Source organism: Mobula hypostoma, chromosome 9 (assembly GCF_963921235.1).
Source record: "Mobula hypostoma chromosome 9, sMobHyp1.1, whole genome shotgun sequence".
Taxonomy (NCBI): Eukaryota; Metazoa; Chordata; class Chondrichthyes; order Myliobatiformes; family Myliobatidae; genus Mobula; species Mobula hypostoma.
In genome coordinates this window covers 53,593,793-53,619,597 of record NC_086105.1, presented here as the reverse complement: position 1 = coordinate 53,619,597, position 25,805 = coordinate 53,593,793, and the positions used below count along the sequence as shown (strand labels likewise).

The 25,805-nt window shown below is 44.0% G+C and overlaps 1 protein-coding gene across 1 annotated transcript in view; it reads left to right on the top strand.

The window, feature by feature from the left end:
• The window catches only part of LOC134352239 (wee1-like protein kinase 2-A), a 31,321-nt gene extending 6,391 nt beyond the window's left edge, over nucleotides 1–24,930 (top strand). Inside the window, exons 3-11 of the mRNA XM_063059531.1 lie at nucleotides 2,333–2,387; nucleotides 6,453–6,622; nucleotides 9,499–9,620; nucleotides 11,818–11,964; nucleotides 13,301–13,411; nucleotides 15,139–15,224; nucleotides 17,409–17,579; nucleotides 20,489–20,634; nucleotides 24,127–24,930. Coding sequence (XP_062915601.1) covers nucleotides 2,333–2,387; nucleotides 6,453–6,622; nucleotides 9,499–9,620; nucleotides 11,818–11,964; nucleotides 13,301–13,411; nucleotides 15,139–15,224; nucleotides 17,409–17,579; nucleotides 20,489–20,634; nucleotides 24,127–24,280 — 1,162 coding nt within the window. The 3' untranslated portion in view covers nucleotides 24,281–24,930. The remainder of the gene's footprint in view (nucleotides 1–2,332; nucleotides 2,388–6,452; nucleotides 6,623–9,498; nucleotides 9,621–11,817; nucleotides 11,965–13,300; nucleotides 13,412–15,138; nucleotides 15,225–17,408; nucleotides 17,580–20,488; nucleotides 20,635–24,126) is intronic.
• The last annotated feature ends 875 nt before the right edge of the window (nucleotides 24,931–25,805 follow it).

Genomic DNA, 25,805 nt, shown 5'->3' with positions numbered 1-25,805 from the left:
CTTGCAGGTGATGGGTGAAACCAGGTGAGGGGGAAGGTGGGAGGAGGTGAAGTAAGAAGCTGGAAGGTGATGGGTGGAAGAGTATAAACGGCTGAAGAAATCTGATGGAGGACAGTGGACCATGGAAGAAAGGAGGAGGGGACCAGAACAGTGTGAAGGGAAGTAAGAGAAAGTGGAAAGGTAATCAGAATGTGGAATAGAAAAAAGGAAGGAGTGGGAACAGAAGGGAATGATTCAGAAGTCTATGTTCATGCCATCAGGTTGGAGGCTACCCAGATGGAATTTGAAGTGTTGCTCTTCCAACCTGAGTTTGGCCTCATGCCAGTCATGTCAGGATGGGATTGGGAAGTCCAATTCAAATGAGAGGCTGCTAGGACATCCTGGTTGTAGCAGCAGGCAGAGCAAAGGTGTGAATCTAATGTTGAGGTAACATTCACAATGCTGGAGGAAGTTCAGTAGGTCTGGCAGCACCTATGACAAGGAGTAAACAGTGTATCAGACTGAGATTTCAACAGCTTGTTCCCCTCCATAGATGCTTCCTGACGTCAGCTCCTCTAGCACTTTTGTGTACATTTCCAGCATCTGCAGAGTCTCTTGTGTTTATAACCCAATAGGGGTTGTTTCTTGTTTAAAATCTGGTGCTGTTCTCTTCCCCACCCCCTCCCACCCACCATACATGAACAATCAAACTGAAGACTGGGGCAGAGTACCATGCTGAAAGACATGGTCTGTCAGAGATGGGGATGGATTTATTCCATAATGTAGTCTACATGTGCACAATGAGGCCTCCTGCAGTAACTGGGATTATTGCCTTTTGGATTTGGCTTCAGTTTTGGTGTAGCTTAACACAAGTGCTGTTTGCTCCCAAAAATACTTCCACTTTTGGAACACCTAATCTTCAAACTTGTAGCTTTGTCTTCACCTAAAGATTTTTTACTCATCCCTGTGAGTGTGGCACTATGATTAATGAAGATTGAAATTCTTATCCTGTTCTTAATTCTCAAAAGTGCCATGTCCCTGAGATTTAATGCTTGGTGTACTTTGAAGATATTGTCTGAGTGCCTACTGATGAAAGTGGATTAATTTAACTCTTTCAAGACAAGGTTGAGAGGTGACTTGACAGGTATACAAGACAATAAAGGGCATAGGTTGAGTGGATAGCTAGAGACTCCTTTACCCCCTGCCCACCTGGGAGTGGAAAAGGCTAATATAATAGGAGTAATTTTGAGATGATTGGAGAAAAATGTAGGGAGAATGTCAGTGTTTTTAGAGATTGGTGGGTGCATGGCAAGCCTTGCTAGGGGTGGTAGTAGAGGCAGATACATTAAGGACATTTTGGAAACCCTTGGGTAGGCATATGGATGATGGAGAAATGGAGGGCTATGTAGGAATGAAGGGTTAAATCAGTCTTGGAGTAGGGTAAAAGGTTGGCACAAGATGGCCTGTGCTGTTCTTAAAGGCTTTGATACATCAGTTTGGGAAGGCAGCTGAGTGTTGCTAGTAAGACCATTGTTTCGTGCCCTTCAGGGTGCTGGTAAGCCCCAAATCTTTTTAGTCTTTCTAGCAAAGGTACTATTGTGGATGCAGTTCCTAGGTTTGGATCTGCTGATGTATTTCCAAGGTGGGATGGTGTGTAACTGGGACAACCTACAAGCAGTGGTGTACCCATGTGCCTGAAGCCCCTCTTGGTAGAGGGGAATGAGTTGCAATTTGCTTTTGGAGCAGTGCAGACAAAAGCTGCTGTGGACTCCGTGGATGGGTTCTGGATGTTCCAGTATGTTCCTGGTGGAGGGAATGGATGTTTTTGGTGTTGGCCAAAATACCAATAGGCTGCTTTGTCCTGGACATCAAGTTTTAGTGTTGGAGCTGCATACAGGCAGCAAAGTATTCAATCCTGCTTTTGACATGTTCCTTGTAAATATTGGACAGGTTTCAGGGGATGATGGTCTCTGACCTCCCATAGCTACAGTACTTTTTGTCTGATCAGGCATAGAAGATAGGCAGAGTGAAATAACATTCTGATGCACCTGTGGGCTGGTATCACTTTGGTTTGATGGCAGACTGGGGCCCTACTGTAGTTTAAATGTCTCACATCTACTCCACCTAAAAGCCTAGTATTGCTGGCACTGTCCCCTTGTGTCACTGTTGGCCTATACTGCAACTGAGAAGGGATTGGCACAGTGTGCTGTTTAGAGATGGGTCACCTTTGGACTAAGCAGACAGCACAGATTCCTTACTGAATCTGATTTTTCTCCTTTAGTGTCAGAAAATCTAATTCTGTTGCCTAATGTAGTTAGCACATGTCTAATTTTCCTACTTTTGTTCATGGTAGGAAACATGCTGAGATGATGGATGAAGACAATGAAGAGGTTTTGTGGCCATCAGAGGTGAGGAAGATTGAGCTTGGGACACTAGTTCACTGATACTTAACATAATGCTGTGGCCTAATCCTTCTGCTGAGCCTAGCTAAAGGCTGCATTAGACTGCCTGTCTGTTCTACAATAGACCAGTTCATCTGGGGTTGTTGCAATTGACTTGGTGTGTAGTAGTTGGTAGAGGTGGGGGGAAAAGAGTGGTGGCAAGATATGGAGGGGTAAATCAGCTGTTTTTGCATGAAATTTCTGCTTGTTGGAATCATTGAATTAATCCACACCTGCCTGAGATGGCCTATAACAAGGTTTGACTACACAAGGAGGTCATTTGCCAAGTTCTAAAACAGACCCAAGTTTGTATCATGTCTACTTGGATGATGGAATCAGATCTCAGCCTTTTCATTGTGCCTTTCTGGTTAATGAAGATACTTCCTCTTGCTGCTTTGGTGCCTGCTCAAAATAGAAACCACTAGACGAACAGTCAGTCGAGCAGTTGGTGTCCGCAGGCGTTACCCTGGTCTCCCTCATGCATGCTACTTTAATTTGCAATCCCACCTCCATTCAGGCCTCTGTCTGCAGCCTCCTCCATTCTCTCAGTAAGGCCCAATATAAACTAAACATCTCGTTTTCTGGGCACTTCCAGCCTCAAAGTGGACATTGAATTCTCCAGCTTTGGGTAAATTAGTGTCTCCATTTTTCATGCTTCATTTCTCTATAAAATGCTTTGTTTACAGTCTGTACACATGCTTTTTTTTCCACTAGACTGCCTTGCCAATTTCTTCTCTAATGTATACCCCTCATCTCCAGGCTCTGTTTTGTAAACTTAACTCCCCTCACCCCCCTGCCCTGTTTTCAGGAAGGGTCTTTGACCTGAAATGTTGACTTAGTTTCTCTTTCCAGTAGCTGCTTGACTGACTGGGATTTCTGTAACTTTTGTTTTTGATTCTAATATCTGTAGTTTCATTTTTCTGTTTGGTTGTGAATGCGACTAAGCTGAGTGGAGTTTTCTACAGCTGGATTTGATACTGTTGCTATATCATAAACTGAACTTCTGAAAGATCAGGAGTACAACAGGTGGGATTTCTGAGTAGCTACCCATTTTAATTCTGTTTCCTGGTCCCACTTTTCAATCTTTGGCCCCGTTGTCATGGTGAAGCCACTCTTGGGTGGGGGGAGTAATTCCACATATTCTGTCGGGGTAGTTTCTAACCTGGGAGCATGAACATTGATTTCTCTAACTTGCATTAATTTCTCTCTCCCTCTCCCCTCTCTTCCATTCCCATTTCTGGCTCCCCTCTTAGCCCTACTCAGCTGCCCATCACCTCCCTCTGGTTTCCCTCCTCCCTTTTCTGTCATTGCCCACTTTCCTCCTATCAGATTTCTCCTTCAACCTCCATTAGTTCCTAATGGTGAACACAACCCCATGGTAATCTCCAATACTCACCAATTAAAATTGAAGAGAGCAGGAGTTCAGCACCATTCCTCTGTTTTACTGATCTCCCCCTCATTGGTTTGATGTTTAGTTTCCTCAGTGAGTTTGCTTTGCAGACTCTTTTGGGGGACTCTTCAGTTCATGATCCATGTGTTTTTGGTCTCGACTTTTTTGCTGTTTGCATGCTTTGTTCACGTTGCTTTGGCATGGAAGTGGCCCTGTGGCTGAGGCTCGCAGTCGTCGACAATGTTAAACTGAACGGACTCGGTGGCTGTCACTCCTGGACTGTGGATTTAGTGCACAGAATAAACAAACTGCTATTTGCTCACTTGCTGCTTGTGCAATTTGTTTCTCCTCCTTCCCCCCCCCCCCACCCCCCAAACTCTGGTGCTTGATGTTTTAATGGGTTCCATGATATTTTTGTTCCTTGGCTGCCTGCAGGAGAACAAATCTTAGGGTTATATACTGTATATGTGCTTTGATTTAACCTGTTCTGTTCTAAATCCCCTAGCTCCTACCACCAACAGTAGTTGCAACTCATAGTAAGCATGACCTTGGAAAGAAGCAGCTGGGGAGGAACTCCTCTCAAGAGGAGCAGGCACACTCCACACAGACAGCACCAGCAGTCAGGAGTGAGGCAGGGGTTTGCCTGTGCTGTGCAGTGGCAACTCTACCTGCTGTGTTACTAGTGTTTGATTGTGGCTTGGAGTACATCTGTTTCTGTTGGGTTGATCTTTGAGTTTATTTTTAACTGCAGATCCCCTGCAGACTTTGTGTTAAGTCCCAGCTCATAACTGGTTGAAGCGGCAGGTCATTTGATGCGTCAGACCTTGGACAACTGGGTTTGGAGTTGACTGTAGTTTAAAACTGGGGTTCTGTTGGTCTATCTGTTGCACAAGTAATGGGGGGAATGCAGATGGATGTGTATACTATGCAAAAGTCTGGGTGCATACAGTATACAGCACCTTGTGTGTAGACTTTTGCACAGTATTGAAGTAATTTGTATATTGTGCTATGCTGCTGCAGAAAACAAATTTCATGACATATGAGCAATGATAAAACCTGAATCTGATATCAATCTGTACTGTGGACTGAGAATGGGAAGGGGGCAGGGAGAGGGGAACCAATGTTGGGGGGGGAAAAAGGAAGGGAGCAGAAAGCACCAGAGACATCCTGTGTAATGATCAATAAACCAATTGTTTGGGATGAAATGATCTTGTCCAGTCTTGGGGCTAGATGTATCTCCATCTGCCTTCTCTGCCACCTGTCCCATGCCCCTCCCACAGAGCTCTACCCTCACTATTCCCAACATCCTCTCCTGCTAGATTTACAAACTTGCTCTGCTCGATGTGAGCAAATACAGTACATGCAGAAAGTTGTAGGCACCCTGGCTATATGCTTATTTTGCCACTCCTCCATAAATCATTTGATTCAAATTTCACATTTGTTACTCCAATACAGTCCAACACTGAGCAGAATCCCAAACAGCCAGATGCCTTTTGCCTGATAATCGTGAACATGCCCATGTTTAGATATTCTTCTGATATCCTTTAATTGTAGCTTTTATATTAAGATTATAACAAGCTTAATGGATTTTTTCCTTCCTGGACCCTAAACTCATTCAATTTCACCATCTTGGTTGTTTCCTTTCAATTGTCTGTTCTGCTGTACAGTCAGAGGAGCCTTCTGTAAAGGAGCACATTCTGGGATGAGGCATCAGTAGATATGTGGTTCCAAATACTGCAAGGATATTGTCAAATACCACCTGATATGGGAACAGGAGACTGGTGCATTAATACTGAATGCCAGGTGAAATGAGTAGCAGAACTTGGGTTTGCCAATACTTTCTGGGACTTTTCTGGAATACTTCACCAGACTGATGTCAGCCCACCATTGTAGGTCTGGTGTCAAGTCAAGGGGTTACATTTCTTCCTGTGTACTTAGTGGCCACTTTATTAGGTACACCTCATTAATGCAAATAGCCAATTAGCCAATCATGTGGTAGAAACTCTATATAAAAGCACAGTCAAAAGATTCAGTTGTTTGGATCGAACATCAGAGTGGGGAAAGAAATGTGACCTATGTGACTTTAACCGTGGAATGATAGGTGCCGGATGGGGTTGTTTGAGTATTTCAGAAACGATTGACCTCCTGGGATTTTCTCACACACCAGCTCCTAGAACTTGGAGATTAGTGCAATAAACGAAACATCTAGTGAGCAGTTCTGTGGGCAAAAACACCTTGTTAATGAGAGAGATTGGAAGACTATGGCAAAAGTGGTTCAAGCTGACAGGAAGGCAACAGTAACTGAAATAACCACACATTCTAACAGTGGTGTACTGAAAGGCGTCTCTGAATGCACAACATGTTGAACCTTGAAGTGGATGGTTACAGCAGCAGAAGACAAGAACATACATTCAGTGGCCACAATGTATATAATAATGTGGCCACTGAGTGCATACTACATAACAAATCTACTTTAACCTTAAAAGATCTGATATTCATACCATTGAGAATTAAACATTGCTGTTTTCATAATTCTCAATTCCTTGCTAAACACTGAAAGCAGCTGTTTATCCCCACAGTGCAACTACAATGAGGAATTGAAAGTTATTTTACAGGAATAATGCTTGTGCTTCTTCCCTTAGAAGCTAAACATCTGTGAGAACATGGGTTCCCGCTATGCGACAGAATTTTATGAGTTGGAGAAGATTGGGAGTGGAGAATTTGGGGCGGTGTTTAAATGTGTGAAGAGACTCGATGGCTGCCTATATGCCATTAAACGGCTGAAGAGACCAATGTCCGGCTCAGTGGATGAGTGAGTGTCAAGCGATGAAGGTTTCTGCTCTTGAATGAATTCTCAACTCTCATAAGCTGATAAATAACCAGGCCAGTTGACAGTGTTGCCTGAACTGACAGCAGCATGTGCTCACACCTCTGCATCATGATGGTTAGCTGTCACTGGCTTTGAGATCTATCTTTGGGGCCCCATATCTTTTTATAAAAAAAAAAGTGCTGGGTGGGGGTGGGGGGGGGGTGGGTAGAGAAGATTTGAGAATTATCCCAGGAACAAAAGGGTTGATGTATGAGAAGTATTTTTGGCACTCTGCCTTTGTGGACTTTAGAAGGGTGGTGGGGGGGGGGGGGGAAGGTCCTCATTGAAGCCTATTGAAAGGCCTAGATAGTGGAGGTGGAGAGGATGTTCCCAATAGAACACTAGAGCACAGTACAGACCTTTCGGTCAGTGATGTGCCAACCTTTTAACCTACTTAAATCAAACTAACTCTTCTCTTTTGTATCAACCATCTTCATATCTAAGAGCTTCTTAAATGTCCTCAATGAACCTGCCTCTGCCACCACCCCTGGCAACATCTTCCACACATCCACCAGATTTAAAAAAAAAAAAAAAAAAAAAATTTAACTTTAACATCTCTTCTCCCCCCACACCCATGCTTCAATTTCCTTAAAATTATGCTCCTTGTGAATTAGCCACTGCTACCCTGGGGAAAAGGTCTGGCAGTGTACCTGATCAACACCTTTTATCATTGTATACCCCTCTATCAAGATTATTACCACTTGCTCCAAAGAGGAGTCCTGGTTTGTTCAACCTTTTCTCATAAGATGTGCTCTCCAATCCAGGCTGCATCCTGGTAAATCCCCTTGGAACAGAGTCGAGGAGGAATTACTTTACTAGAGGGTGGTGAATCTGTGCAATTCATTGCCCCAGATGACTGGATGCCAACTTATTGGGTATATTTAAAATGGGTTGATGGGTTCTTGATTAATAAGGGCATCAAAGATTATGGGGAGAAGGCAGGTGAATGGGTTGAGAAGGATAATAGAGGGATTATTGAATAGCAGAGCAGTCTCTGGACTGAATGGTTTAGTTCTGCTCCTGTAATCTAATGGTCTTGTGATTGGAGAGATGTCAGAGGTGGATTTTGACATGAAATGCTGCCAAGAGTGGTAGAAGTAGATGTACTGGGGACATAAGAAACCCTTGGACCCCTAGATGAATCTTGGAGTAAGTTAAAAGGTTGGCACAGCATTGTGGGATGAAGAACCCGTACTGTTCAATGTTCTACATTCTATGTACCTTGGGAAGCTCTACCAGTTTAGTTTGTAACAGTGCAGAATACTAAACCTACTGAACTGTAGTTAATATCACTAAACTTGGATAACTGGTGAAATAAAATTAAGTGCGGTGCTTGAGACATAATGCTAGTTGGGCAGCTTTGGAAAGGGAAACACCATTCCAAGTTAGACTTGTGTATAGTCTATGTATGTTTGTGGTACATGGTGTAGTGGTTGGCACAATACTTTAAAGTACCATGGACCAGGGTTTAATTCCTGCCATTGTCTGAGGAGTTTGTATGTTCTCCCTGTGACCACATGGGTTTCCTCCAGGTACTTGGGTTTCCTCCCATATTCCAAAGACCTACTGGTTGGTATGTTAATTAGTCATTGCGAATAGTCCCATGGTTAGGCTAAGATTAAATCGAGGGATTGCTGGGTGGTGCATCTCAAAGGGCGTATTCCATGCTGTGTCTCAAACTTTTTGACCATAAGACATGGAAGCAGAATTGGGCCATTCAGCCCATTGAGACTATATTATCCCTCTATCAGATCTATTATTTCCCTCAACCCAATTCTCCTGCCCTCTCCCTGTAACCTTCTGACTCCCTGACTTAATCAAGAACCTCTCACTGCGTTAAATATCCCATGACCTTTTCTACACAGCAATCTGGCAGTGAATTTCACGGATTCGCTGCTCTTTAGCTAAAGAAGTGTTTCAGAAATTCAATTGTATTTTAATTTCCTGTAAATGCCTGCAAGAAAATGAGTTTCAGGTAATATATTGTGACATACAGTGTATATACTTTGATAATTTACTTTGACTTTGATTTTCAGCACTAGAAAGTTTGCGCATTAAAGTGGGGAGGATGAGACTTAAAGCTAGTTTTCTTTGAGAGATCCTGGGCTGAGCTGTCACTGGTTTTTCTTCACAGACGCTGCCTGACCTGAATGTTTCCAGCATTTTGATATCTGTCTACAGCATCAGCAGTTCTTTGATTCGTACGAGGGTATACACAAACATGATCAGTACAAGATTATTAGTGTTGTTTTTGGTACTTGTCTTCCCTCTAACCAATACCTAATGTAGCACATTCTATCACTAATGCTTTGTGCTGATGGCATTGTGGAGTTGTAGTGCACTACAGTCCAGAAATGGGCCCTTTGGCCCATCTAGTCCATGCTGGCCTGATCTACTGCCTATCCCATCTAATTGAACCTGCATTTGTGCTAGCAGCTCATTCCACATTCTCACCATCCTCTCAGTGAAGAAGTTCCCTCCCAGTTGCCCTTAAATATTTGCCTTTCACCCTAAACCTGTGATCTCTAGTTCTAGGCTCCCCCAACATGGTGGTGGGGAGGAGGAGCTTGCAAGCTGAGACCTTTCTATACTCAAATTTTGTATACTTGCATAAGATCATCCTTCATCTTCCAGTGTTTGTGATCTAGTCCTAACCTATTTAACGTTTCCCTGTAACTCAAGTCCTGGCTACATGTAACTTTCCACTGCAGTGAGCTGATTACCTGTGTGAGTGGCAACACACTCTTGCTGCTCGTCCCTTTACTCTGGGTGAACCAGGCCAAGCCGGTGATCCGTCATCACGGCTGTTTGTTCCACAGGCAGTCTGCGCTCCGCGAGGTGTACGCACATGCTGTGCTAGGACATCATCCCCACGTGGTGCGTTACTATTCGGCCTGGGCGGAGGACGACCACATGCTGATCCAGAATGAGTATTGTAACGGTAAGGACCACCTGTCGGCATGGTTACACTGGACTCGGGAGCGCTAACCAAGCTGGTGCGGCAGGAGCTAATGGATTTTGTCAAAATGAACATGCTAGATAACAGCACAGTTAAGAATGCAGAGGGGATTAACCTGGATGCTGCCTGGATTAGAACATGCCTTGTGAGAATAAGTTGAGAAAGCAAGGGCTTTATCTTTGCAGTGAAGGAGGATGAGAAGTGACTTGTTAGTGTATGAGATGAGAGACATAGATCAAGATGATAACCAGACACTTTCTTCTATTCCCCCCCTGCCCCCCTCCCCCCCAAGAGTTGGAATGGCTAATACCAAGGGTATAGTTTTAAGGCGATTGGAGGAAAGTTCAGGGAATGTTAGAAGTTTTTTTTGTGTGATGGGTGTCTGGAATTACCTGCCAGGCATGGTGGGGAGAGGTAGATACATTAGAGACATTGAAGTGACTTGTAGATAAACATGTGTATGATATAAAAATGGAGAGCTGTGTGGGAGGGAAGAGTTAGATTGATCTTCGAGTTGGTTAAACATTTAGCATAATAGCGTGGGCTGAAGGACCTGTGCTGTAGTGTTCTGTTCTCCAATGTATCAATTTCTATGCTTCTACCACCTCCCCTGCTAGCATGTTCTAAGAACTGTACACATGCATTGCCTCCAAGTCTCCTCTATGCTTTCCCTCTCCCTAGAGCAATGCCCTCCAGTGTTTGTTGTACTCACCTTGCAGAGAGAAAGACTATTTATCCCATGTATGTGCCTCAATTTGTACATGCTTCTGTCAGATTGCCCCTCAGACACCAATACCCCAGAGAAAGAAACCCAAGTTTGTCCAGCCTTGTACCTACCACTCAGTAATCCAGGCAACATGGTAGTGAACCTTTTCTGCATTATCTCCAAAGGCTCCCTTTCTTGTAAAGGAGTGATCAGAACTGTGCATATGCTCCAAATGCAGCCTAAACAATTTAGTGTAGCTAGAATGAGTTCCCTGCTTTATACTCTTCACTTTGACTGAAGGTAAGCATATTTAAATCATAGACATGAGATTCTGCAGATGCTGGCAATCTTGAGCAACACAAAATGCTGAAGGAACTCAGCAGTTCAGACAGCATCTGAGAATAAGCAGTCAATATTTTGGGTCCAAGCGAAGGGTCTCCACCTAATGCATTGACTGTCTGTTCCCCTCCATTGATGCTGCCTGGCCTGCCGAGTTCCTCCAGCACTTTGTATCTGAAGCATGCTAAATGCTGCCTTTAACACCCTGTCCATTTGTGTTGTCCCTCTGAGGGAGTTGTGAGCTAGCACACTGAGATCTTGCTGTACACCTGTGCCCCTAAAGGTCCTGCCATGTATGCTTTCCTCTGTATTTGCACTCCCCAAGTGCAGCACCTACAATTTGGATTAAACTTCATCTATTTCTCTGCCCAAATGTCTAACTGTTCAGTATCCCATTGTCCCTTTTAACACCCTCAGATGCAACTCCGCCACTTTTTTTGTCATTTACAGACTTAATCAGTCCATCAACATTTCCATCCAAACATGCATCAGACACTGATCCCTGCAGAACACTACCCACACCAACAATCTGACACTACCTTCACCTTCTCTAGGCAAGCTAGGTTTGAATCTGACTAAATCATGGTGGTTCTGATGTGCCTTAAATTCCCAGAACTTTCTTGATATTTCACATTTTTCAGGATCTCTATTGCCTTGTGATTGGTTAGGAAATATGTGAGTGGATTTTAGTGTTCACATGTTCTGTAATTTGGCAGACAACTTTCCTGTAATATATGCAAACTGGGCACTACTACAGTGCTACCTTTGGTTCTGGGGGTTGGGGGGTGGTGCTGTTGTCCTCTATTCTAGTGGTTCCCAACCCAGGGTCCATGAACCCCTTGCTTAATGGTCCATGGCGTAAAGGTTGGGAACCCCTGTTCTAATTAGAAGGGAGTGTGGTGAGTTTACCCCTCTACTTGGCACTGACCTGCTTGATACTTGCACATGAGGTTGTACCACAGGAATACTTGAGGATTTTATCCTGTGCTTGATGGGTTTGATGGAGGAGTGTCCATCGGGAGCAGTGGAGTGTCTGGGACAGAGCTGAAGCAGCACACCAGGGTGTGGTTTGGTTTGGGGGGGGGTAGGGCTGCTCCCACTCCAAAGCAGCACTCACGTGTGGTTTGGTTTCAGGGGGCAGTTTGGCAGACATGCTGATGGTGAACTTACTGGAGGGGATACTGCTGACTGAGGGAGAGCTGAAAGAGATCCTATTGCAAGTGTCAATGGGGCTGAAGTACATTCACAGCTCCAGTCTGGTTCATATGGATGTCAAGCCAAGTGAGTACTGTCTGATTACCTGACATCCATTCACACGATGTTGGAACGACACAGGCCCTTCAGCCTGTGACCTTTTAACCTACTCTTAATGTCAATCGCAACTGTTCCCTCCTACATAGTGCTCCATTTTCTAATGGAACGTAGACCTTTACAGACCTTTTGGCCCATAACAGGAAACTGCTTTACAGAGTTACCGTTAAGTCCATGAGAAAAGATGACCTAATGGTACCAGACTAATAATCGAGTGGCCACAATTGAATGTGGTGAACTAGGCACAGGAGTAGGCCATCTGGCCTGTCATGCCTGCTCTGCCATTCAATAAAATCATGGCTGATCTGGCTATGAACTCAACTTCACTCACCTGCCTTCTCTCCCCCCCCCCCACCTCTCACCCCCATACCCCTTGATTCCCTGTGATGTAAAGATCCATCTGTCTTTAATGGGGCAGGGAATACCACTCACATGCCATGAAATGTGTTATTTTGTGGTGACAGCACATTGGAAGACAAAAATTACTAAGTTTACATTAAAGTAAAATAGTGAGGGAGTGTTCTTTGACTGTTCAAAAATCTGAAGTAGAGGGTCAAAGTGGGTCTTAAAATGGGCTCCTGTAGCTTCTCCTGAAGGTAGTAATAAGAGGGTATGTCCTGGATGGTGAAGCCCTTTAATAGTGGATGGCACCACCATTTGAAAATGCCCATTGAGGACCATGTTCCTCCACACTTATTGGAGTGTGTGTAAGTACTGCTGTCACAAAACAACACATTTCCGTGACACAAGAAACCAGATTCTGAAATGAGTTGGACTTGGTGGGCTGACAGGCCGGTTTCTACACTTTGGTACCGTTTCTGATCACTCCTGTGACTGATCTGCTAGCCCAATGGCACCAGTTGGCTACCTGAGCCTCCAGACTTGTACATGTCAGAAATGCTCAGTTACCATCCTTGCCTGGAAATTAGCCTGTCTCGAGGTGGCTACTTGCACCTCAGTGAGATTCCTCTTGCTCTGAAAAGGCTCATTGAGACTCTTCACATTGAATAACATGGAAGGCATTCAAGATTTTGAACTGCGTTGTTGAAGGGAAATGGTTGTTTCTGTTAATGACCTCTCAACTGAGGGAGGCTAGCAACCAGAAACATTAGCTGCTCCCCTTTCTAGAGATGCTTCCTGACCTGAGTGATTCTGACCATTTCTTTCACATCATTTTAGTGTGATCCTTCTGACTGGCAACTGAGTCCATGGGTGAAAGGCCCACATCATCATCTGCACTTTGAGCTAGGATGTTGAGCCTACATCAGGGCTAATCAGTAATGGCTTATTCCTGCCATCTATTTAGGCAACATCTTTATTTGCCGGAGAGTGACACCTGAAGTGATTGCTGGTATGGAAGAAGAGAGTGACACAGATGAGGAAGGGAGTTTGGTGACCAATGTACTGTACAAACTTGGTAAGTTGCTTCTCCAATCTTGACTTTTTTGAATTTCTAGACCATAAGATGTGAGCAGAATTTTCTCTTGCGTAATTGGGCCATCCAGCCCATCAAGTCTGCTCTGCCATTCCACAATGCCAGATCTATTATCCCTCTCAACATTCTTCTGCCTTCTCCCAATAACCTCCAGTCTTACTATCAGAATGTTTCAACTATATCAGATTAAATTTAGAAAAAATTAGAAGTGACATTTTTTTGATCCTTTGGTTAAATTTGAAGAGACTTAGAAACCATTTATTCAACATTTTCATATGATGTAATTTGACCTTTGAATCCTTTAACTTTAAAAATATATGAATAGAGGAGCAGAGTTGATGATATTGAATGTGTTTGATTTAGGATAATGGTCCAGCCTTGTTCCATTTGCTTTTTTTTGGGTTTAGTATTTAGTTTAATTTTTTTGGGGGGTTCTTTGTATTTTTTCTTTTTCTCTATGATTATATTAAGAGTTTGGAAGTCTATTACACCTGTATTTGAATTTTTTTGTACATGTTTATCAACAATAAGATTATTCCCATCTCTGTATCAATATTCTGTTTATAATTTTGGAAAATTAATAATTTAGAGAATGTTTCAACCTCTTTAAATATACCAGTGACTGGCCTCCAGCTATCTGTGGCAATGAATTCTACAGATTTACCACTCTGGCTAAAGAAATTCCCTTCATCTGTTCTAAATGGATGTCTTTCTATTCTGAGGCTGTGCCCTCTGGTCCTAGACTCCCCCATTGTAGGAAACGTCCTGTCATCAGCCACTTTATTTAGGCCCTTCAATATCTGACAGGATTCGATGAGTTTCCTTCCCTGCTTTCTCCCTGTCCCCTATTCTTCTAAACTCCAGGGAGTACAGGTCCAGACCAATCAAATGCTCCTCAGACATTTACCCTTAACCCTTTCATTCCTGGGGTCATTCTTGTGAACCTCTTCTGCACCCTCATACTTAAATGGGGCATAAAACCACTCTCAATACTCAAGTGCTGCCTGGCTAGTGGCTTATAAAACCTTTGCATTATACCCTTGCTTTTGTAATATCAGCCCTCTTGAAATGAATACTAACATTGCATTAACTCAACCTACAAATTAACCTTTGGGGAATCTTGCACAAGGATTCCCAAGTTCTTTTGCACCTGATTTCTGCATTGGGAAATATTCTACACCTTTAATCCTTCTACCAAAGGGCATGAGCACACACCTCCCAACACTATGCTATCTGTGCAAACACGAATTCTGCAGATGCTGGAAATTCAAGCAACACACATCAAAGTTGCTGGTGTACGCAGCAGGCCAGGCAGCATGGCTAGGAGGAGGTACAGTCAGCATTAAGGGCCTTGGCCTGAAATGTCGACTGTACCTCCTCCTAGAGATGCTGCCTGGCCTGCTGCGTTCACCAGCAACTTTGTTATTATTCTGTCTGCCCACTCTCCCATCTAGGTACTTGTGCAGACTCCCTGCTTCCTACCACCTGCCCCTCTATCTTTGAGCCAGTTTTGTGTTATATTGTGCTTGTTTCCACCACCTCCTGTTCCTTCCTCCCTCCCCCCACCCCCGCCATGTTCTTTATCTCCACCTGTCTGTCAGCAATGCAGAATCCTAATACTGTGTTGCTCCAACCTGATTTGTCCATTGTGAAGATTAACACCTGGAGTTCTCATCCTTCACTGTTCTGTGAATCTTTGCTGCTTTCAGGGGACCTTGGCCATGTAACATCAATCTCCAATCCACAAGTAGAGGAAGGAGACAGCCGCTTCTTGGCAAATGAAATTTTGCAAGAGGTGAGTGTGCTACTGATGATTATGGGGTGGTGGGGTTGTGTAGCAGTTAGCACAACATTTTGCAGTACCAGTGATTTGGGTTCAGTTCCTGCTACTGCCTGTAAGGAGGCTGTATGTTCTCACTCTGACCACATGGGTTTACTCTGGGTGCTCTGATTTCCTCCCACACTCCAAAGATGTGCATGTTAAGGGTTAGTCAGTTGTGGGCATGCTGTGGAAGCCTGGAGCCACTTCTGGTCTGCTCCCAGCACATCCTTGGACTGTGGTCATTGACACAAAGAACGCATTTCACTTTTGGTGTACATGAGGCTAATTTTTTAAAAACTTGGCAGTCTTTTGTTCCTATTGAGGACCTGAGGTTGACTGATTTTATTTGTGCATTGGATGTGGGTGGCACTTGCTGTCAGTGGGAAGTGGCAGGAAGCTGTTTTCCTGAACTGGTGTTTAAGAGTTTGAGCAAGAGTAAAAGTTAAAGCAGATGCTGTTCCTGTTGGCTTGTGGCTTTGTCCTTTCAGATGGTGGAGGTGGGTTTGGGAAGTGCTTCAAAATAACCTAGGTGGGTAAACTGGCATCTACAAAATGCTCTGCAGTGGTTGAAGGAATGCACACTAGGTACCAATCGACCAGGCTGGCTTTGCTCTACACTGCACTCATCCAGGCAAATCATCATTTGGTGCTCTTGGCTTTTGCCTTGAAGGTAGACAGGTTTTGATAGTGTGAGTCACTCACCACAGGACAGCTTGGTTTTGGCAGAAGATGTGGGAGATTAAAATCTGGTTTATTATCACTGACTTGTAAAATTTGTTTTGCAGCAGTACAGTGCAAAATGTGTTGCAAGTTGAAATAAGAAATGTGTATACACCTCAAGGCACAAGCCAAGAGCACCAAATAAAATTATGTATACTAATATTTTTGTATACAAGTTAGTCCACTGCTCTGCCAGCTTTGGGGCTAGCAACCCCGACTGATTTAATAAAAAAAATAAGTAGTTACAGAAACAGCAATGCAGAGTCCTCGTATCTGTGTGTGACCCTATGGGCAGACAGATTGAGGACCTTTGTTGCCCTAAACACCAGCAGGTTAATGGGCAGGAAAAATTTGGCTGCAGTGAGGTAGTGTTCATTCTGTTCAGAAATCTGATGGAGGGAAAGAAGCTGTTCCTAAAATGTGGATCTTCAGGTTCCTGTACCCCTCAGATAGTAATGAGAAGTTGTGTAAAGGTTTTAATCTTTGTCAAAAGGCAATGCCTCGATGTCCTGGATGCTGGGGAGGATTGTGCCCATGATGGACCTGGCTGAAATTACAACCCTCTGCAGCTTTTTCCCATCCTGTGCCATCACCCTTCTATGCTAGGATGATAGCAACATCAGTAATCACTGAATTAATTATCTTGTATGAAATGAAATATCTAACTTTTTGATTTAAGTACAGTGTCTCTGAATGCAAGTTTCAGAACTCTTGACAGAATGGAGCTTTGTGATGGTGTCCCAGTCTGTATTTGGACACTGCAATGAATTGTAATGTTGTTCCTCTGTAAAACAGAGCTCTTTCCCTCTGCCTTGTCCATTCAAGATTAATCGGGAGAGATTGTGGACGTTGCAGCAAGGCAGGGGTTAAAACAATGTCCAGGTAAGGATAGTTTGGATGGTGTGCCATCAGCCTAGGCAAGTGAGCACTTTGAAGGGCCAGAACAGTTTGGCATACAGAGACAAGGTAAAGATGCAAATTAAAGATCCTAGGGTGACACTTGTATTGGTCATTTGCTTTAATTCTAAAGTATTGCTGATCTTTAATGTGGAGATTCTATTGTATTATTGTGTGCTCATGTTCAAATTCCTTGTATGTGCAGTTACCAATTGGTCAGTATCTGTATAAGAATGCTAGTTGTTCAAATTTCAGAACAGTTTGGTGTTGGCCAGACTGTTCTTGTGCACAAATAAATGGTGATTGAGGGAAGAGTTCCAGTTAATCAGCAATGACACTATCTCATGGTGATAGTTGAGGAGAGGGGAGTGTCCCCTGCTATTTGTACTGGTGGTGACAGTTGCACACAAATCATAATTGGCTGACACTTTCTTCATTCAAACACTGCAATACAAATATACTTCATGGTAAATGTTTCAAGGTAATGGCTGTCAAGACCATAATTAATTGATGTCTTTTTTCCTTCCCCCCTGCCCCCAGGACTATTCAAACCTGCCCAAGGCTGACATCTTTGCCCTGGGCCTGACCATGGCCCTGGCAGCGGGAGCAGATGAGCTCCCTCGGAATGACATGGCCTGGCACTACATCAGGGAGGGCAACCTGCCTGCCATCCCTCAACAGCTCTCGCATGGGTTTCTCGGCCTCCTCATGGCAAGCAACTTGTCATCCTTGTGTTTCGGGGAGGGAGGGGTGGATTTTCTCTGCTTTCCTAGAGCTCTGAGAGCAATGAATATAAACGTGCAGTACTACCCAAACATAGATTAGATATTTAAATTGGTTTATTATTAGCACTTGTACAGTGAAAGAAACTGTTTTGAACATGTGGCATGGTACAGGCTCTTCAGCCCGCAGTATGGTACTGACCTTTAACACTGCCAGAGATGGAGGACTTTCATTGCCTCTTACAGTTCTGGTGTTTAGGGCAGCAAACAGATGTAGGAAGGAAGGGTTAGATCTTGAAGTTAAGGTTTCCTTTGTTAGTAGCCCAGTTTTCACTCTTGTCAGTCATGCATGTCTCAGGAATACTGTCACACTTGGATGTAGAAGGATTCTTCTTTGCTGTTTCCATAGCAATTGTTTTACCAGTCAGGGTTGTTGGCCTTGAGCTGAAAACCTCCAAACCTGGAGGACTGGTGAACCATTCTTGGTCTGACTTCTACCCTTTGATCTGTTTGGCATGGGTGACCCTACCAAGAGCCAAAGCATAAAGCCCTGACCCATAGCTCTCTGGGTCATTCAGGCACACAAGCCTCCAAACAAGTTTGTGCTCCTCTCAGAGGTCCCTCTGACATAGCCCTCCATTTTTTATTTGCATAATTTGTTCTCTACCTGGTTCTGAATAAGTCTCTCATTAAGACTTCAGCTGCATGAGGGCGAGATGGCTTTCTGCCCTTCCACTTGCCGTTGGAGGCTTCAGAGGGTGCCAGTTACTCACAGAATGACAATTTGCAGTGCTGTACTTCTCAAGTGGCCACACCACTCCTCTCTGCCTGGCCAGGGGCTCCAGTGCTGATACTACCCATTGTCCCAATGTTCTCCCCACTGTAGAGTGGTGATTGGCACCACCATTCTACTCTCAAACCTTTTCACTCCTGCAGTTCAAATATTCAGAGTATGTGATCACCCTTTCAGTCAGTCTCCACATTCATATAGCCTTGTGTACCTTTCTCTGTAATTGGGTGTCAAAACTCCTGCCTTTAGCAAGAAGGTTAACTGTCCATGGTGTTTATTTCCTAAATTACTTGCTGTATATGCGTGATAGCACTTTGTTTCAAACACTGAAGCGCCCAGATCCCTTAACATGTACAGTTTCACCAAAGCAAAGTCTACCAATGTGGCTGAGCTCAGACTCCTTGCCTTGCATTGAACAGCTTGACCAGCTATCTTCAGTTTTGTCCTCAAACTTGCTAACACAGCTGCCTCTAGTGCCAAGTTTAACCACAATGCTCTGTTTCTTCAGGTCATTCATAGATTGCGATTAGCTGAGCTGCAACATCATTGTTGTATTTCTGGTGGGGAGGGCATAATCTTGGTGATTGAAGAAAAACAGTGGTGGGAGGAATGTCAGGCAAGTTTATTTAGTGGTAGGTTTATGGAATGCACTTCCAGGTTAGTGGTCAAGGGATATTATAGGGGCTCTTGGAGGCACATGGATCTTAAATAAAAAAAAAAAAAAAAAAATGCTGTTTGAGGGGAGGGTTGGATTGATCATGGAGTAGGTTAAAAGGTTAGCACAACATTGTGGGCTGAAGGGCCTATACTGTACTACACTGTTCTACCTATAGATAACATCTGTAAATAAGCCAATTTTTTGGTCTAGGCCACCATGCTGACATGCCCTATTGACAGTAACCTTCCACATGCCATCCTTTTGAATGGGAATTAAATAGACCACATCTACCAGTTTCCCTTTATCCACCCTTGTGTCCTCAAACAAATTCCACTGGTTGCCTAACACTTCCTTTTCTCTGAAACTGAGGGCAATTGTAAGGAGCTGTTTTGTTACTGAGGTGTAGATGGATATTTTAATAGTGTATTTAGTGTAGCCCTATGAATAGAATGGGAAGTGAGTGTTCCCTTCTGTCAACACACATCAAAGTTGCTGGTGAATGCAGCAGGCCAGGCAGCATCTCTAGGAAGAGGTACAGTTGACGTTTCAGGCCGAGACCCTTCTTGGGTCTTGGCCTGAAATGTCGACTGTACCTCTTCCTAGAGATGCTGCCTGGCCTGCTGCATTCACCAGCAACTTTGTGTGTTGCTTGAATTTCCAGCATCTGCAGAATTCCTGTTCCCTTCTGTCTGTGGCTTATCAATTGGCTCTTTGTACTCCTAAAATTGATATTAGTTTAAATCTTTGACTAGAAATGTTGGGTGTGTTCATGGACAGATCAGGGAAGATTTCCTAAAATGTTGAGTGTATCTTTAGGTTCCTGTACCTCTGGTAGTAATGAGAAGAGGGTATGCCCCTGATGGTGAGGATCCTTGATGGATGTTGTAGGGAAAGGTTGAATAGATTAGGACTTTATCTAATGTCCCCACATTCTCCTTTGCTCCAGGGAATAGAGGTATGCAAAATTGAGGGGCCTTGATGGGGTAAATGCAAGTAGGCCCTTCCACTGAGGTTGGGTGAGACTAGCTCAGGAGGATATGGGTTAAGGGTGAATGCTGTATCTAAGGGGGAACTTCACTCAGATTGGTGAAGTTGCCAGTGGAAGTGGTCGATGCAGGTTTGATTTCTCCACTTAAGAGAAATGTGGATGGGTACGTAGAGGTTCATAATGCATGTCAATGGGACTAGTAGAATAGTTTGGCATGGACTAGAAGGGCTGAAGGGCCTGTTTCAGTGCTGTAGTGCTGACTGTATGTTGCCTTGAGGCAGTCTTTGGAAGATTCGTGCCCATGGAGTTGGCTGAGTTTACAACCTGTAACTGGATGGACAGAAGACAGTACACTAAATTAGTTGTAATTTTAGTTATTAATATGATTTTTAACTTTCAACAGCTGTATGAATGTTAATCTCCTTCCACCTGTGTCCTAATGGGTGTTCTTTCCCAAAGCAGCAACTGATCAACCCAGATCCCATGGAGCGACCCTCTTCCGCTGCCCTCACCCGGCACCCTGTTCTCCGGAGGAATTCCAGCAAGGTGGCGTCACAGCTCCGGAAAGAGCTCAATGTGGAACGTTTCCGGACAGCAATGTTGGAGAGGTATTGGACTTAAGTTTCAGTAACTTCAGATGAGTGAGTGTCAGTGTAGGTGAAAGCCTAGAGTTGACTCTCCTCTTGCACCTCATAACACAAGACCATTTGGGCCATCAGGCTTCTGCTGTACCTCAGCATCCTCATGACTCCTACTTCATATAACATGCTCCTTCCTCTTTCTCCTTGAACTCATTTAAGCTGCCCATCTGATTTTTAGAAATGAGAACACTTGGGAAACAAGAGGAAATGGGTCCTTAATGAATACTTTGCCTCATTTAGCAGTAAATACCTTGATGTTTGTGAGGACGGTGTAAAATGGGCTGGTATGCAAGGACATGTGAACATTAAGAAAGAGGATGTGCTGGAACTCTTGTATTTAAAAACATTGGGATAGTTAAATCTCTTGGGCCAGACACACCCTAGCAACCTGGAATATGGAAAGTGAGGGATGGGATTGGTGTGGCTTTTTGTGATTATCTTTGTATACACTCTGGCCACAGTAGTACCAGAAGGTTGGGGGATGGTAATTGTTCAATAAATTGAGTGGAATTACCCTGGGAATTGTAGACCAGTGAGTTAAAGTTCAACGGTAGGTGAATTTATTGGAGAAGATTTGAGTATTTGGAGAAACATACTTTTAATTAGGAATAGCATGGCTTTGTGGGGCAGGTCATGCCTCACTAGCATGATTGAATTGATGAAGCACATTACAGGTGGAGCAGTGGATGTGGTGTATATGGATTTTAGTAAGACATTTAACAGGGTTCCCTATGGTAGACTCAGTCAAAGTCAGGAGATGTGGGATCCAGGGAACTTGGCTGTGTGGATTCAGAATTGGCTTGCCTACAGAAGGCAGGATGGTTGTTAACGGAGAGTATTCTACCTGGACGTCAGAGACCAGTGATCTATAGGGATTGGTTCTGGGATCTTTGTTATTTGTAATTTTTAATGACTTGGATGAGGAAGTGGAGGAGTGGGTTAGTAAGTCTGCAGATGATGAAGGTTGATGTTGGGAATAGTATAAAAAGATTACAATGGGATATTGACTGGATGCAGAGCCCAGCTGAGAAGTGGCAGGTGGAGTTCAATCCAGAAGTGACCTTTGGAGGCAGAATATGGGGTTAATGGCAGGATTCTTGGTGTGGAGGAATGGAGATCTTGGCTGTACATCCATAGATACCTCAAAGCTGCTGCACAGGATAGGGTTGTTAAGGTGTATGGTGTGTTGGCCTTCATTAATCAGGGGACTGTTCAATAGCCCAGGTATATTTGGGGGGGTGGGGTGGGCGAGAGGAAGAAAATTAGCAATGACTGAAAGGTGGATCAGATTTGATGGGCTGAATGGCCTAATTCTGCTCCTATATCCTGATCTTGTGGCTGATCCAGGTGAGGTGGATGTTTCCAGCTGTTAAGGCCAGTGGGCACAGGTCTGTGGCCTTGTATAAACCACTCCACTCAGAACTAGGATCAAGATGATGGAATAGATGGCTTTATTGCTAAGTTTGCAGATGATGCTAAGATTGGTAGAGGGACAGGTCAAGCAGAAAGACTTAGAATGGGTAAGAAAGTGGCAAATGAAATATGGAAATTGGAAAATGCATGGTCATGCACTTTAGTAGAAGCAGTAATGTGCAGACTATTTTCTAAATGGGGAGAAAATCCAAAAATCTGAGATGGAAGGGACTTGGAGTTTAACTTGCAGGTTGAGCCGATGATGAAGGCAAATGCAATATTAGTGTGCATTTCAAGAGGTCTAGAATACAAGATCAGGGATGTGATGCTGAGACTTTATAAGGTGCTGGTGAGACTTCACTGAGTATTGTGAACAGTTTTGGGCCCCTCATCTTAGAAAAGATGTGCCAGCATTGGAGAAGGCCCAGAGGAGGTTCACAAGGACGATTCCAGCAATGAAACGGTTATCATACGAGGAACATTTGATGGCTCTGGGTCTGTACTTAGTGGATCTCATTAAAATATTTCAAATGTTGAAAGGCCTAGACAGTAGATGGGGAAAAGATGTTTTTCCATGGTGGGAGAGTCTAGGACAAGAGGGCACGGGGGGGGGGGGGGAATGCCCCTTCAAAACAGATGTGGAGAAATTTCTTTAGCCAAAGGGTGGTGAATGTGCAGCTTTGGAGGCCAGTTTGTTGGGTGTATTTAAGGCCAAGATTGATAGGTTCTTGATTGGACATGGTATCAAAGGTTATGGGGAGAAGGCCAGAACTGGGTGGGGTTGAGAATATAGAAAAATCAGCCATGATTGAATAGTAGAGCAGACTCAATGGGCCAGATGGCCTAATTCTGCTCGTATGTCTTGTGGTCTTAAGTTGCAGTTAACCCCCTCTTGGGTAGTGAAGCTTGTAGAGGAAGTTCACTGATGTACAGTGCTCCAATGTTTGTGTCAGTCTCTGCTTGTTAGAACTGCTGATATTGAGCTCTCAGACCTCCTGCATGGGCTCAGCTTGGGCAGCTGGAGCAGTTATTACTGTGGTTAACCCCTGATGCAGCCTAATAGATTGTGGGGGGAAAAGGACAATGGGAATTGTCTTTGGTCAGGTTTGGAAAATGCTTTCCTGGAATTGTCCTCCAGCTTGATTATAACACTTGCTCTGGAAGTCTGAGATAGCTGGAGTCAGTGTTGCCTCCTGGTGTTCACTCAGCAGAAGACAAGCTACATTGTTTGACTGCAGACTGCTCCAACAGGTCTCAGGGTTTTGTACTTTATTTGTGTATGACTATATTTTACTGCATCTTGTGTGATACACTGTTAATGCTGTGTGCAACAGTTTTGCACCTTGGCCCTGGAGAGTCACTGTTTCATTTGGATGTATTTGTGATTGAAGGATAATTTAACTTGAATAGTATAGCAGTTGAGGCCCTTCAACCTGCTGTGCTGACTCCTTTAACCTAATCTAAGATCAGTGTAACTTTCCCTTCAACATGGTCCTTTTTTCTCCTATCATCCATGTGCCTTTCCAAGAGCTGTTTAAGAGCCCCTGATGTATCTATCTGCCTCTACCACCAACCACCCTGAGCAGTGTATTCCATGAACTGGCCACAGTACAGGAGGTTGTCAGAGGCAAGCTTTTTTTAAATAAATAGTCTTCTAATCACCTTATTGCCCCCAGGATAGTCTCTAGCTATCCACTATCTATGCCTCTATCTTGTACAGCGCTATAAAGTCACCTCTCATTCTCTCCATCAAAGGAGATGAGCCCTAGTTTACCTTCATAGGACATGCTTTCTAATCCCGGTAAATCTCCTCTGCACCCTCTAAAGCTTCCTGAGGCAACCAGAACCGAACACAACACCTACAACTTTTCGACGCTGGTTGAAGGGTCGGGTGTGGTGGCCCTATGCTCAATTCCTTGGTGGTTCTTGGATATATCCTACTTTCATAATATAGATGTCTTCAGTATTTGACTGAATACACAAGCTGCTGCATTTTCCTCATGTTTCTCAGGCTTAGTTCTGCTTTTCTCCCCCCACTGCATTTAGGGAATTGATGAAGGCAAGACTCTCTCAGGACTTCCTGCAGTCTGAGGTTAAACCGCTGCATGCAGGGAAGAGACCGGTCCTCCCAGAGAACAGTCAAAGGATGGTAGGGGGAAGAAGCAGCCGCTCGATAAGCTTCAACTGTGGTGGATACTGACGGCCATTCTGTCTGGTCAAGATGAGAACTACAGAAAACAGCAGCAACCTTGTCTTGGATATCCTTCACTGGTTTCCACTTGGTTAACCTGCCCAGCTGAAGGTGGGTCTAAAACCCATGACTACTTTTCTTTAAAAGATCTCAGCTTGCTCCTTACTGGACTCTGAATACCATGCACAGCTGTTGTGCAGTGATACTATTTTAAATTCAGTGCTTTCTCTGTAAATTATTGCTTTTAAATCCTTGTTTCTAATCTGCCAGAGGTGGCTGTGTCAAGGTGCACACCATTGGGCAGATGGAGCTATTTAACCCTTCACCTGCAGCAGGTCACTTCTTGGGCCTTGCCCTGGAGGGTAGAGGAGGCATTAGACCTGATGACAATGATCTGCTCCACTATGAATGTCCATTGATTGGGTGCAGGCTTGATCTGAGTTTGCTTGCAAGTGTTTGTCACCTTGTGGGACTTTTCAGTATCAGAGGAGTATAGCAGGTCTGAGCTGTTTTAAAAGGACACTCAACCTCTGTTCAGTGAGTATATTAAGTTGGGGAAAATTTCCCCGAAGCTAACTGCTGTTGGAAAATGTTTTTATCTATTTAATTTTAATGGACGGAATTAGAGAATTCAATGTCAATTAAAGTTTTAATTTTCATATAGCTACTAGCGCTTTCTTTTTTCAGTTCCATCTCTGCCTCCAGGAAATGGCTAGAGCAGTTCACCTATCTGCCTGCAGTGGGGCCTGCTGGGGTTCTGGGTTCTCCTGTTTGTATGTAGACAAAGGTGGCTACAGCCCTCCATCCAGGCCATGTTCCCTTCTCACTGTTCCCATTGGGAAGGAGGTGCAGAGGCCTCAGGGCCCCACATCACCAGGTTCAGGAACATTTGTGGACACCCCCCCCCCGCCCCCACAAAATCAGGCTCCTGAATTGGCAGAGATAACTCATCCCAAAATTCAACTAATTTCACCATCCATGGAATCATTCAAATAGTCATTTCCTTTAAAACTGATGATGAATAAACTCTTCTCTGGCTTCCAGCAGGTACAGATATCAATTATAATTGACATTTTGATAACAAACTCCATCTTTCCTAATGAAGATGGAGTAGTTTGTCATCAAGGTTGATTATAATCAATACCTGTACCTGGCTGGAAGCCAGAGTTGATTCATTGATGTTCTGTTTATTAGAACAATCCAGCAGGGGAACAGGCTCCTCAGCCCACATTATTGTTAAACCAGTGGATCAAAAACTAATCCCACCTGCCTGTACTGACTATATCCCTCCATCTTCCTTGTATTCATGTGCCTATTCAAGTGTACCCCCCCCCCCCCAGCCACCCTCAGGGTCGCTCAGCTTGCTGACGTCCAGGAAAATGGCCCTCGCCCCTGCCAAACTAGGTAATGGTTTGTGTGGATGCTGTGATGTACCCCATCCCACTCAAATAACAGACAGTACACCAGATACGATTAGATGACTTAGTTTATAGATATTACTGGGAAAAAATTAATAGAGAATAAAACAAAAGGA